At 43.5% G+C, this 14,430-nt stretch overlaps 1 protein-coding gene across 1 annotated transcript; it reads left to right on the top strand.

Moving 5' to 3' along the window:
- Positions 1-450: 450 nt before the first annotated feature.
- gpr185b (G protein-coupled receptor 185 b) lies at positions 451-14,036 on the top strand. The gene is made up of 2 exons (XM_042228360.1): positions 451-567; positions 1,878-14,036. The coding sequence occupies exon 2, from the start codon at positions 1,880-1,882 to the stop codon at positions 2,948-2,950; it is 1,071 nt and encodes a 356-aa protein (XP_042084294.1). The 5' UTR covers positions 451-567; positions 1,878-1,879; the 3' UTR covers positions 2,951-14,036.
- Positions 14,037-14,430: the final 394 nt, after the last annotated feature.

The raw sequence follows: 14,430 nt of genomic DNA, 5'->3' as shown, positions 1-14,430 counted from the left end.
TAACAACAACAATATTAATAAAGATAGAGTAATGGCGATAAGGAGCTCTGAAACCTGACCTACATACAAACACATAAACTCAGTGAAGGTGACGATGTGTTAATCCACTCTCCCTCTCTCCGTGATTCACACACAGACCATGATGACGGTGACTGGAGGAGCGGAGACTTCTGACGTCAGACGAGGAGAATGACAAGCGCGTCCAATGAGGGGCCGAGGATGTGCAGCGCGAGGACGGAGCAGCCGACAGAAGGCTAATAACCATGCCAACGGAGGAATATAGCGCGCGCCGCTGACTGGGGGAGAAGCGCGCGCGAGAGACAGGGGGAAACCCCGAAAGAAGAAAATACTGAAAACACGTTCACGGGAAGTGGAGAATAAAGGAGGGCGGAGAGAGATACGAGAAGCAGAAGCAGAAGAAGAAGACACGGAGCGGGTAAATGTGTGTGTGTTTGTGTGTGTGTGGCGTGGTCTTCATCCATCCCACTTTCTCTCTCCCTCCTGCTCTCTCGCTCTCGCGCGCTGGCTCAGGGACTGCACTGCTGCAGCTGAATGAAACCGATGAAGGTATTTAAGCTTTTGTTCTGTCTTTGCTGCACACAGCCTGCCCTCAGTGCTGGAGGCTCGGCAGGGGCGTAAAAACAAAAAACAAAAACAAACAAAAAAAAAAAAGCATCGTGAGTGCTGTGTGCTGGGCTCTGGGGCGCACGAGCTCCCCGTTACCGCAGGGATGTGAGACCCCCCTCCTCCTCCCCCTCTCAGCTGCGGGGCTTTTGATGCTGGTGTAGGTGGTGGTGGTGGTGGGGACGGTGGTGACCTTCCCTGGACGTTTCCAGCCATTGACGGTGTGTGCGCGTGCGTGTGGGCGTGCGAGAGGAGGACTGAAGAATAGAGGAGGGGGAGGAGGGGTGAGTGGGGGCGTTGAGGTGGGAGGTACGAGAGGAGGGGGGACAGATTTTTTTTTTATGAATGGAGCTCCACATCTCTCTTTGGCGCACGCGGCTGCGAGTGTGTGTGTGTGTGTGTCGTTGTGCGTGCGTGCGTGCGCGGGCTGGCTGCTCTGCTGCTGGGCTAAAATTAATATGTGGATCAGAATCCGAATTAAGCAGCTTCTAAATGAAAACTGTGGGCGCACGTGCCCGTGTCTGGGCTCGCGCTCACACACGCCACCGGTGAATAGGACGGCAGCCGTGCCCCAGGACGTCATGCACCATTTTTAGAGACGCTCTAAAAATAGACAGAGTCGGTGATGATTTTGGTTGTCCGGACTCTGTCAGGTAGGAGCGAGCCAGACTCTCGTTATTGTTATTACTGTTGTTGTTGACAGTGTTGTTTATTTGGTGTATGTGTTGTTTTGCTTGAAGCCAAAATGGCAGGAAGAGTGCTGCCAGTTATGGAAGACTTGTCCTTGTGTGTGTATGTGTGTGTGTGTTCACACCTGCTGATAATTACCTGTCAGCGTGGTGCACGAGCTGCTGATGACGTGCATGCTGGAGGGTAAAAGTGCTAGGTCGTTTTCACGAGTTTCTGAATGGATGAAAAAAAAGTGATTTTCTTATTTGGTCTCTTTTGTGAAACGGGATGGCTGAGCACACATCCCTGCTCCTCCTCCGCCTCCTCTTCCTCCGCCTCCTCCCTGCTTTTCTCGTTTGTTTTGCCCTCCTCTCCCCGTCTCACGTCCTCTTCCACTCTTTTTGCTTTCCTCTCGTCCTCACTTCCACTTTCTTCTGAAAACTTCTTCCATCGTGTTTTTAACTCATCTCTCTGCTTCCATCTTTCTGCTATGTCACATTCCTGCACACAAACGCCTGCACCTCTGCTCCACCTCTTTCCTGACTCACCTCTTCCTTTCTTCCCTCCCTCCTCCCTCTCTCCAGCTATGATTCTCTCCCTGGCCGCGGCGGCAGCCATGAGTAGCGGTGGCGGTAGCAGCCTCAACTCCTCCTCTCCCCTCGATCCCTTCGACTCCTCCACCTCGTGGAGCCTGGTTGAGGACCCCGCCAACTCTTCGTCAGAACCTGTAGTGCAAACTGTGACCCCTGACCTCCAGCCAGCGACCACCGCCGTCGCTCTTCAGGAAGTCAGCCCATGGGACATTGCGCTTTGCGTGACGGGGACTCTCATTTCCTGCGAGAACGCCCTGGTGATCGCTGTGCTGTTTTACACGCCGACGCTCCGCGCTCCCATGTTCATCTTGATTGGATCGCTGGCGGTGGCGGATCTCCTGGCCGGCCTGGGCCTCATCTTGAACTTTGTCTTCACCTATCTGATCGACAGCTCGGTGGAGTTCGTGACATTGCTGTCCGTTGGACTGCTGATCTCGGCCTTCTCAGCGTCTGTCTTCAACATCCTCGCCATCACGGTCGACCGGTACCTCTCGCTCTACAACGCCCTGACCTACCACACTGAACGGACGGTCACCTTCACCTACGTCATGGTGGTCTTTATCTGGGTGTCGTGCCTCACGCTCGGCCTGTTGCCGGCACTGGGCTGGAACTGTCTGAGAGACGAGAGCACGTGCAGCATCTGCCGACCGGTCACTAAAAACAACGCCGTGGCTCTCGCCGTCACTTTCTTATTGGTCTTTGCCCTCATGATGCAGCTCTATCTTCAAATCTGCAAAATCGCCTTCCGCCATGCGCAGCAGATCGCGGTGCAGCACCAGTTTGTGGCCATCTCCACCACCAAAGGTGTCTCCACACTGTCGGCCATCCTGTGTGCCTTCGGGGCATGCTGGCTGCCGTTCGCCATGTACTCCATTGTGGCTGACTCCAGCTACCCCGTAATATACACCTACGCCACGGTCCTCCCAGCCACCTGCTGCTCTGTAATCAACCCCATCATCTATGCGTTCCGAAACCCAGACATCCAGAAGTCGCTATGGATGGCCTGCTGTGGGTGCGTCCCCTCCAACCTCTCCTTAAGACCCAGGACCTCCAGTGATGTGTAGCAGGGAAGGTTGGTGTCTCCTTAGTGTGATGCTTGAGGTCGAGTCAGGGTTGGAGGAACAAGAGGTGGCTAGGAGGAAAGAGGAAAGAGATTTCCTCTGCTTCTCATATCGGGGCAAGCTGATGGCGAACACTCAGCTGGCCGCTGTAGATGTGGCACCGGCGGCTGATGGAGAAGAGGACGATGCATAGTCAAAAAAAAAAAGAAAAAGAAAAACGATATGAAAGTTTGTAGCCTTGAGAAAACCAAAATCATGGATGGAGATGGTGTGGAAACCAACTGCAAACACCTGTTTAAGGTATCCTCATCATGGCTGTGGGAGCTGAGGCAGGCTGTGGGGGAAGTGTCAGGTGACTTTTCCACTGGCTTCTGTTAGGGCACGAAAAGTGAGTCCTGCTTCTCAAGAGTAGCATATATGTGAAGCTGAGATTTAGTAAGAAAGTTGCTAAATCTCTGCATGTCCTGAGGCTGGGCAGCACTGCATGGTTATGCAATCAGAAGGAGTGAAACAGTCTTAAAATACTTGTTTGTGTTTTTAACTGATGTGTTTGAAATTAAGTGGCGTGTGGATAAAAATACAATGAGCTAAATATACACAAGGAACGACCTTGAAAATTCACAATGAGCTACTTTCTCCTGGTAAAAAAACGAGAATATTTCCTCCCTGGAAACATTTTGAGCAATGTTTCCTTCAGCTGATGCAGATTAAGTAGCTGAGTCTTGCCCATTAAGCCTTTTCCCAATGCCAGAAGCACAGCCTTTATTATTTGTTTTTCCCATTTCGATGCAAGTTTCAGGAAAGAGTGAAAAAAAGCTAATCACACAACATCCCTCCTCAAACATTCAAATCCGAAATGAAATCTAATGTACCAGTCTCTGAATGCATAAACAAGCCCGGCTAGTTTGAAGAATCTAGAGAGGGATTTCCATATTTAGACTGGCATGTGTTGTCCTTGGTTCATTGAAATGAAATCTGCTCCGCAACGGAGAAAAATGGGTTTCTCAGCCTGCCGCTGTGCCGTGACTGCGAAGCAGAGAGAGCTGAATTCAGCACCAAGGACAGCGTCACTGCAGAGCGCTGCTACCCTGGGAATGCTCTCTGCTGCGGGGAGGGAGAGCGCCGGAAAGTAGGCTACGCTGTTCTTTACACCCTCTTTATGGGGAAATGTGAGACGGGCCTTAAAGGAGCATTTCAGCATGATTGGAATTTCTTTCACCCTTTTGTCCACCCCTGGATGGATAAAGGTATTTAAAAATTTGTGTTTGCTAAAACTCTTCTGTTATGTGATTGCTTCAGTTTCAAAAAGACATGCAGAACAACATTAATAGTGCTAGTTAATCACTGTGGCACAAGAGAGCACAAAAGACATTTATGATTAGTATCAATAGCTAACATCTGCAAACCTTATGTCTCGGTTTGGATACTTCCATACACTTTGCATTTTACGCTATGTCCTTACTTGCATAGTGTTTAAAATTAAACGTGGTAATGTTATTTCAAACTGACCACAGCAAGCTGTATACTTTCCAGAAATGATGACTGGACATTGATCGGAGCCTGACTGATCTATCAGTGGGATGATATAATCAGCTTTTTGGTATTGTTGTTTAAAACGGCGGATAAATTAAAATTTAACAAAGATTTGATGGGAGAAACTCCAACTTCAAACTTGTTATAAGTGTTGAAGATTTGTTCACCAGAGGGTACTCTGCAAGTAACCTGTTGGCGACATGTGTTTGGAACACCACAAATACGACAATCAACTGATTCAGACAGAGACAGGCAGAGCGTAAACGGGTAAATAAATAACTACATATAACAAATGTTTAAAAAGTCTGTTTAGATTTCATGTGTCTGACAGAATTTTTTTTAAAATATATATCGGAATTTCAGATTTTTAAATGACCAAATATTGGCATCAGTATCACTGTCAGTGTATAACAGTGATGATCCCACTAGCTGCTGCAATCTGTGAACATTTACTACTCCCTTAGCAGCTGACCGCACATACGACAAGATTCCTCTGCAATAAAGAAACTGATTTAACTTTCATGAACAAGTAAAGCAAACCAAAGTTGGTCTCGTGAATGCTATTTAGCTGGCTAGCTAGCATTGGGAGCTAGCATCGTTGCTTGGAATGTATTTCCTTTCTGTCATATTGCTGTCTGAAATGTTTTGGCCATTTCTTCTACCATGTAGCAATATTTGGGGTGGAAAGTGTAAATAACACTACACCACATCAAAGCGTACTAAAGATTTGCTGCTCGTTCTTTAGCTGGCCTGTCATTGTTGTATTAATGTATTGATTTTTTCTGAGGGGTCCTGTTCTTTTATTACGCGGCAAAAATGGCGACTATTTTGAAGAAGAAGGGTAAAGAACACCACACGACATGTACTGCAAGTGCATAATAAATGTTTGCTGCTAGCTATTTAGCTGGCAAGCCAGAATTGGCCTGACATAGTTCCTTACAATGTATCAGCTTTCTGCTGTTTAAGAAATTTCTGATGATGTATCATCCTAAGCTGTTTACACACTGGAAGTGTCCGCATCAACGTGGTGAACACACTCCACAGAAAGCGAAGAAAATTTAGCAACTATGGGCGAAACAGCTGCAAGCAACGTAAAGTGGATGAGATCTGAGATAATCTTTTTTTAAAGCCCAGAAGGGACTACCAATGTGAACTAATAAGAACACAGGACACATATGACCTGTTAGTAAATGAGTTAGAGGGGCAACCGCAGCCTGGAACACCTACAAGCTGTCAGCTTCAAAGCGATGTGCGTCAAGCGAATCACTTACTTTTATGCATGAAATACAAAGTATGGAAGTATCTGAGACACAGCTATGGTAAAAGTTCAGCACTGTTTAAGACCAGCATATTATAAGCCTAATTTGACCCCTGCCAGGCCAGTTTTTAATTATTTTTTAGATAAAAGCTACAATCGTTATTTTAGCCAAAGTGTCTTTTTAGCATACTCTTGTTGTTTGATGTTTCGACACATAAAAAACTATCAAAAAACTTTAAAACTGGATTAAAGATCCAGAAACATGGCTAAATTACTTCTCTGATGGAAACTCTGTCTATAATGCACAATCATGAATGTATTTAAATATCGGCCTCGATATCAATCTTAAAATATTTCCAGGGGTCAGTCAATCAAAACAGAAGCTTTAAAAAATTACTCCAGTCATGCTCAAATGATCCAAAAAAATCCACTCGGGGTCCTGCCATACCACCATGACCCCGTCCTCTCTGTCCCCGTGTTTGCGATCAGCAGAAATTCCCGTCGTCACCGGGAAAGGTGAGAGCAGCTGATATTTTTCTGAGGCGAACAGGACCTCTGTGTTTTTCTGCAATCTCCATAAAGCTGTTTTGGCCATGCGGCTCTAAAGTTAGACGGCACTCTGGCTCCACAGCCCAATTGATTTTACATTAGCCGAGCTGAGCACAATCCATATCGAAAAGGTCGTTTTTCATCGGGGGCAGCTTTGGTCGGCTACGCTACGTTTTAAGTCATACTTGCGATTCTTGCACCTCTGAAAATAAATTAAGAATGGATGGGTTTTGTATTATTGCTAAATATTTGTAATGCTTATGCTTAAACACTCATAGATGTATGTCATAGATTCAGGGGAAATGGCAAAAGTCTATATATTAAGAAGGAAACAAAGCACCATATGGCGAAAAATTCTCTGGCTTCCATTTTAATTTCCCTATGTGCAGCCTGTCAGCAGTAGCTGGGTACCTTCTGCAGACATGCACACAGTCTCACCCCGCCTTGAAGAAGCAGTGCAGCTCCGCCGCGGGCCACCTCTGAAGGCTCGGCAGGTTAATGAGAAGCAAGAGAGGTGAGGTGACGTGGCGTGAAATAGAAACACCAGGCGAGACGCGCTTTAACGCAACCTCAGGTCACGTCCACCATGCACCCAATCAGGATGAAGTTATTTCCCCACTGAAAGGGCATCATGCACCGTAAATCCAGCTAATGATAATAATATCTGAGCAGTAATGGTACAGGGAGCTGGCCTAATGTACAGAGAATGCTGTGAGGATGAGTTGGAGAAGGGATTTATTGCCAACCTCAATCTGTATTTAAATGATCTACGGAGATACTTTTCACTTTCGTGTTCCTCAGAGCAACCTCGGAGAGAGTTTCAATGACTAAGCTGCTGGCATGCTGCTCATATACATGTGTGGGAGGTGTGCTGGCTTTGGGAAAATAGTTTATGGAAACTGGGCTGTAGTTTCGAACTGCAACAGTAAGACTCAGCACAGGAAAAAAACTGTGTAACTACAGGGAGTCACTTCCAAATTCAACGCTTTCTACCAAATAAATCACAACATTATGGCGTGAAAGCAAAAAACACACATGTACTCAATGAAACTCTGAAAATGGCGCACAGGAGAAGCAGGTATTTTCTTTTTCTATGATGTAAATTAAAGCTTAGAGTAGAAGTATTTTCTACTTTTCTTGGCAGGAAGCAACAATCAGTTGTTTTTGCAGCAGTTGTTAGCAGAACAACAGCCACACGAGTTTCTGTCAATGATTTCCTTTGGAAACGGCAGACTCTCTTGTGTCTTCTTTTGATTTCTATTTGTTTGGTTTTGGCCTTATTGGAACAACAAAAACTCCTTCGCAATAATGTCCAACTGTGTTTTGCTGTGTACAAAAAGCCACAAGCGAGAAATGGAGAGAGAAAGAGAAGCGGTCGGCTTTGGAAGATTTGCAGAATAACTCAAAGTAAATGTTTCAAGGCAACAAATGGCACATTGGGTTTTATTGGAAAGAAATATGATCCTGGCTGCCTGGTCGGGGTTTTCTAAAAAGCATGGAAAACCTAATGAGTAAATAAATGCTCAACTTCTTTTCTTAGCTCATCTACTGCAGACAGAAACCTCCAAAATAAAATGCATCTGCAGCCATTTTACTAATTTGATAATTTAATTATAAAACCACCAGTTGAACAAGTTGCCGGTGCGACCTCTTCCCTTCCTCTCTCTTTTGCTCAATCACTGCATTGATGGAACTGCCTAATGGTAAACCACCTGCATCAATTATTAAGTGAAATATTTTCAATTACTCTGAGGCTGGAAGCATGATGTGGATGAAATTTGGCACTCGGTGAACCGCAGCAGTGCGCGAGGGAGGGTGAAACATATCCACGCACAAGAGTTGAATGAATCTATTTCACACAGGAAACTGATGCGGATCCTTTTGGCACACAGTTCTCTTGTATGCACAATGATATGCGAGACTTGCCTGGTCACCTGTGTTTGGATATGCTAGATGGGACATGCAGAGCAGTCACAAATGAGGTGAGGATAATGTCACATCCGGTACGGTTTCTAACAGATGGCCAGTGTTGCCAGTGGTACAGTTTGGCCCTTTAATTGTAATAGTAAAAGAAGACCTGCACTAGCAGGGATGTGGCTTTTAAACTCATCTTCTTTCCTCTTAAAGGCTAATCAAACCTATTAGAGAATCATGAAGCAGAACTGGATTGAAGGGAAATAAATTTTGAGGCTTGTTTTAGATTCTGTAAGGCCACCTAAAAATGTCAACATTTGAAATTGTCTTGACTCCAGATACGGCATGGGAACACCAGCATTTACCATTCTAATCTGTTCAGCACTTATTTATGAGGAAGAAAACAGGAAAACATAAACAGTGTAAATGTATGTAGCCACGTGACATCACCTATTGGTTTATGAAACCCTGTTTTGAACTCTTGCCATTATAAAGAAACCTAGTAAAGGATTGGCTCATTGGCTGATGACACATGTTGAGGATTTCAACAAATGGACATATCCCGGATGACTCTCCTTTTTAACTATATAAGAATGGCCAAAATTTACAAAATGGCATTTACGTTTTATTCACTATGACCTGAAGCTAGGAACTGAGACCATAAACTCATAAGAAGAGTGTTTGCAGAGGTCACAGGGAAACTGAGGCGAGGACCATTTTCCCGAAGACTCAAATACAGCTCAGCAATGACTTTCAGGAAGTGAAAATCCAATTCGTATTCTCCATAGGGAATCTGACTATGAGCCATAATGTGGAAACAATCAAAAGTAGACTTAGTATAAGCTATGACATTCCTACAGTTTCCTAAATCCAAACGGCAACATATCTAAATGTGGATTTCAATGATACCATGGAAATTTTTAAATTAGCGAACGCCACATTACTTAGTCTACGTCCACATGCACATGGATATCTTTAAAAACAGGGATTTTTTCAAGTTTGTTTCCAAAAATATCTCTGTACTCAAGTTCCATCAAGATGATGAAGGATATCCATAACCCTAACCATATGGAAATGTTGGCAAGTCAGAAGCTCACAAACAATAAAATAGAATAGAGAATAGAATAGAATAATCCTTTAATTGTCCCACAAGGGGAAATTTGGTTGCAACGGCAGCCAGAAAGACACATATACAACAAACAGTACACAGGACACAGAACAGAAACACACACAGTTTGTCTTACATATTTACATTAAGGACAATGGTTACTATAAACAGAGTCCAGAAAAGAGATAGTGGCTAAAGAGATAAAGATAAATATCTTTGATGCTCTGAAACAAAAGCTCAGTTTTTCTTGTCCACATGTAGCCGCAGAAACAAAGTTTCTGAAAGTCTTCACCCTGGCAGGAGTTCTTTAAAAAAAAAGTCCTGTTTTAAAGCCTCGTGTTGTAGCCATCTTGGTTTAAAAGTACTGTACTAATATCCATGAATCTAGCATCCTGTTAGCTACCTTGCTAACTAGCTTGCTAGCTATTAATAGGCTAGCTACCTTCAACTACTTCTTTGCCTTCACAAACTCCTTTTATTCTATTGAATTATATACAGTTTAAACAACAAAAAACTCATGGTGTAAACAGCCCATTAAAGATGAAGAAAACAGATGCTTAGAGAAATATTGTGACTAATTGGCATTAGCAGGTTGCCAGCTAGCGCTAGCATGTCGGCGTCTCAGTAAGTTACATATTAATCACATATTGTATGAAATAAAACCACATAAATTTTACTTTTTTGTGTGACGAAAGCCTAAAGATATAATCTCTCTCTTTTTTTTAAAAATAACATAATTCTCAGTGTGTTTAAATATTTGGTGACCTTAAGTCTCCAATTGAAAAGCTGTGATTGAAATTTAAGAATTTCAGTTTTGCACTTTCACAGTACTATTTAGGCAGTTTTTGGGTGTCCAAAAAACTAAAGCAAAACTCACAATGTTCATTTGATCCAACTCTGCATAAAATCTTAAATATAAATATATATTTAATTGCTATATATAAATATAACAAGCCTGCTGAAATCCAAACACAGCGGCAACTAATCAGTCGCTGTAAATTCCAGATGTATTTTATAAACTGTCCCATCTGGCATGTCCATCAAGCGGTTGTTTTAACAATTAATAAGACTCATCTGTGAATATGCCACTACTCAGTCTACCATTCCTGGGACAGGAGTGGAGCGACCACTCACTGTGTGTTTGTGTATGTGTGTGTGTGTGTGTGTGTGTGTGTGTGGGTTTAACGCGTGTGCCCGGGATCATAGCCAATTGTAATGAACCATAGCAACTCTAACTGTAAACACAAACACGCAGAATGGTTTTTGTCAGCCGCTATACAGGACTTATAATTCAGTTTTTAAAAAGAAAAGAAATACCGTACAAGTGAGCGTGTAGAGCGCATGTGTGCGTGCGTGTGTTATTTTTCTTATGCAATGCTGTACAGAAATGTATATTTTTGTAATGTTCATCAGGGCATGAGTTACAAGACATGGTCGCTGCTGTGAGTCTGTTGTGAGTGTGTGTTTCTTCCTATTCTTCTGTGTTCTTCCTATAAACAAACGTCAAAAGTTTCTTTGGGGGGAAAAGTTGTGTGTCGGATATGCTTAAAAAAGTGCCATAATTTTTGACTTTCTAGTTTCTTATTTTTTGGTTTGTATATATCTTAAGTTAATCGGAGGGCAAAGACGCAAAGTCGTTAGAACCAGTAAATCTTTCTGACCTATATATACTTATTTTTTGCTCTAACTGCAGATAAACACAAGCCTCGATACAGATTGCAGTAAAGTGAAGGGTTTTATCTGTTAAAAAAGAAAGGGGGGGGGGGGGACAATCGCACTGATCGACAGGGAGACGGAGAGTTCGTGAGCAGCAGTTTTACGTCACAGAGTCAGGGCTCCGGTGACGTCATATTGTCTGAGTCGTGTCTAAGGGAGCAGGTCGTTTCAAAGACACCCCCTCCTCTGTTTGAAAAAACTTCACTTTTTCCTCCTCCCCATCGCTTTCACTCGCCTGCCACTCCCCGCCCCCCCTTTAGAAAACACCCTTTTCCCCTCATTTCTTTCTATCAATCCTTTTTACTCCCCCTCCTCTTCTTTCCATTCAGCCCGTCTTTGCCATCCTCAACTCCTTCCTCCCACCTCCCTCTGTCTCTTTCTCTTGTCTAACATTTTGCTATCCGTGGCCTGCAGGAAGCTAGTCGGTCAGGCGCCGTCTAAAGATAGTCCCCACCGAAAGCAGATTAAAAAGAAAAAGAGGAGTAGAAAAGAAAAAGGAGGGGTGGGAGTAAATAAGTCGAAATGAACCAGGGGGCAGAGGCAAACCTTCACCTTGCTGCGGTAGGCAGAAAAACATTGCCGGTCTTTGTTTTCTTCGTTCTCGTGTGTCTATTTTTATATACAGTCTCCTTATCCATCCTTTAAAGCCTCTTTTATTTTCTTGTGAGCACAAGCATTTACATGAAGGTTCTGTTTATTTGTGTTTTTTTGAAAAAAAGCAGGGTTTGGGGCGAGTGCCTACAGCAAATAAGCAGGACCAGCTCAACTGTCAGTCAGGCTTATAATGTGTCTCCTCTGTAACCTACAACCTGGCAGAGATTGTCAATTGATTTCAAAAAACCATTATAGAGCTAATTTTCTATCGGACCGAGTATGGCCTTCACGGACAGAAAAAGGCGTAGTTTTACGCATCGATGCTGTCGGTCCCGATGAGAAGCAGCACCGAGCGTGTTATTGGGTAACAATACTGTGATGTCAGAGAGCTAATATGATGTTCTTGAATCATTCTTCCTGGATTTCTATGATTTCTTACTGTGTTTCCTTTGATTTTTGCTCCTCTCGGGTTTGTGTGGCAACACGGTTGGCTCATGATTAAAAAGTACAAATGCACTTTATAAGATGGACATGTTACACATTGCACTTGTAAATGTCGAATGTAAAACCTTGAAGAGAAAGATTTATTTTTACTATTGTAAATAAATGAAAAGAGAAACAATGAAAAAAAAAGACTGCAAAAATTAAAAGAAGAAAAAGTGGAGAATAATTTGCCAAATAAAATAAAAAGAATAAAAAAGGGGAAAAATTCTGGAGTGGAGTAACGTCATTGCTTTGTAGGTTGTGTGACATTATTGGTGTGTGGGTGTCGTTTTCGAGTGTGTGTGGGGATTATGAGTGCGTATGAGTCAACATTGCAGGTCACTGTAGTGTAGAAGGAAAGCCTGGGAATAAAAAAGAAAAGATGGTGCTGAATTATTAAACCACTCCCTGCTTGCATAACAGCAGAGAAGGCGAGATATCCCGGCAGGGAGAAGAGGGATCGGGAAAGAAGAAGGGACAGATTCCAATAAAAGATGCAACACGCACACAAAAAACACGTTTGATATTCCCAGAGAAGAAAACAGGAAGCCCGGAGGGACAGGATGGTGGGAAAGGTGTGAGAAAGTGTATATGTATTTGTGTGGCAACCTAAAAACTAAAAGAAACACACACATTTGTGTGATCTACACGTCTTTAGGTTGGTGTATTCCCTGGAGACAACGATAGCCGTAGCGAGGGTGCTGCTGAAGGGTGGGGTCTTGATAAATAATTAACGGCGCTGCAGAATTGGTGACGCAGGTGAGCGTGTTTATCGTTTAACCTTTAATTAAGTTCTCGATAAACACGTTCGCCTGCTAGCGTGTGGGTGACAGCGTGAGACTTTAAAAGGTGATGTTCAAACTCCTTGACTCACCTCTATGCGGTCTCCACATGGAGGCGAAGAGCTCCGCCGTGTGGCCAGAGGTGAGTACTGCGCAGTCAGGAGACTAAGGGAAACGACGCAGCATCCACCCACACACACACACACACACACGATGGGCTTCTTTTACGTCATTACAGCATCTCTCTTGCAACAAGCACGAAGCAAAGCCCTTCTCCCCTTTTCCTTATCCTTACTGTCTCCTTCTCACTCTGTATGCACCCTTACACCCTCACTGAGTCACAGCACTCTCTCCACCATCTGCTGCAGGATGCTGCAAATCACCTCGATGTATGTGCATGTGTTCGAGGGAGAAACGAGCGCACAGAAGGTGGTGATGTTTCTGCATCTGTCGTGTCTGACTCGACACGCACACACATCCTGAGCCTGATATGAAACTGATTAACATTCGAATGGAGCCTGTGACGATGACTTACTCCATGTGGCGAGGAGATGATTCACGAGTGGACTTAATGTAAAACTGAAGGTTATTAAGTCACTGATCTGGCATATTTTAAAGTTTTCCAGGAACTGATGATTTATTTGGTAAATGGAGCATCTAATACACGTGACCCTGAAAAATGTGACATGATTTAATTCTCGCTGTTTGGCGCCACTGTGACATACAAAAACAGTCCCCTTCAGATGCACGGACAAGGGATTTGGTAAGTGAGAAGCCTTAATGCTACAAAAGCACAGCTATATACAACAGAGAACCTGTTATGTTTTCCTCTGTTTATTGTCATATTTATTCTGCTACATGCACATATTAAACATGACCAAAGTTTCAAATGATGAAATCAGCGTACAGTTATGGTCAGAAGTTTACATCCACCCTTCATGGGCATGAATGTCAGGGTAATTTTGGGCTTTTAATCATATCTTTGAACTGTTTGTTTTCCAGGGTGGGATGATTGGCCAGCACACATAGGCTTTAGAAAACAAGAATTAGGTGCACAAGTCTGAATTTATTTTTCTGAATTTCTCTAATCCACACATGGTCAAAAGCATACCATATACCAGTATTATTGACAGCAAAACAGCCCAGAGCATGATGGTACCACCACCATGCTTGACAGTTGGTATCCGGTTGTTCAGTGATGACGTGACGGATCCTACTTCCGGGCCTAAAGTAGTCTGCGTTTAATATGGCTTTTGTGTTGTTAACATGTTTAATATTATGTATTTTCTTCTATTTGATCTCAAAAAGCTCCTAAAACAGTCAGTGATCACTGTTGACCTCCCTTTATTACCGCTAATCATTTATTTAAGCTCAGTTTTTAAAACCTTAGGATGTAACTACAGCCCAGCCCATGCAGCAGTATATGAATGACTAACCTCGTATTGTGGATGGATTATCTCAGTTGTTCTCCTGGCTGAAGTTTGGTCCTTTTACAGCATCCTGCCATGCGATTACATTTGTTCCTGACCACCGAGAACACTCACGT

The sequence above is a fragment of the Haplochromis burtoni genome, unplaced genomic scaffold (assembly GCF_018398535.1).
Source record: "Haplochromis burtoni strain Fernald_Lab_line unplaced genomic scaffold, NCSU_Asbu1 Contig_319, whole genome shotgun sequence".
NCBI lineage: Eukaryota > Metazoa > Chordata > Actinopteri > Cichliformes > Cichlidae > Haplochromis > Haplochromis burtoni.
Note: the sequence above shows the minus strand (reverse complement) of the source record. Positions and strands in the feature narration are given on the sequence as shown.

What these genes read in the sequence shown, in the direction of transcription:
- gpr185b (XM_042228360.1), top strand. Translation starts at nt 1,880, where the DNA reads ATGATTCTCTCCCTGGCCGCGGCGGCAGCCATGAGTAGCGGTGGCGGT.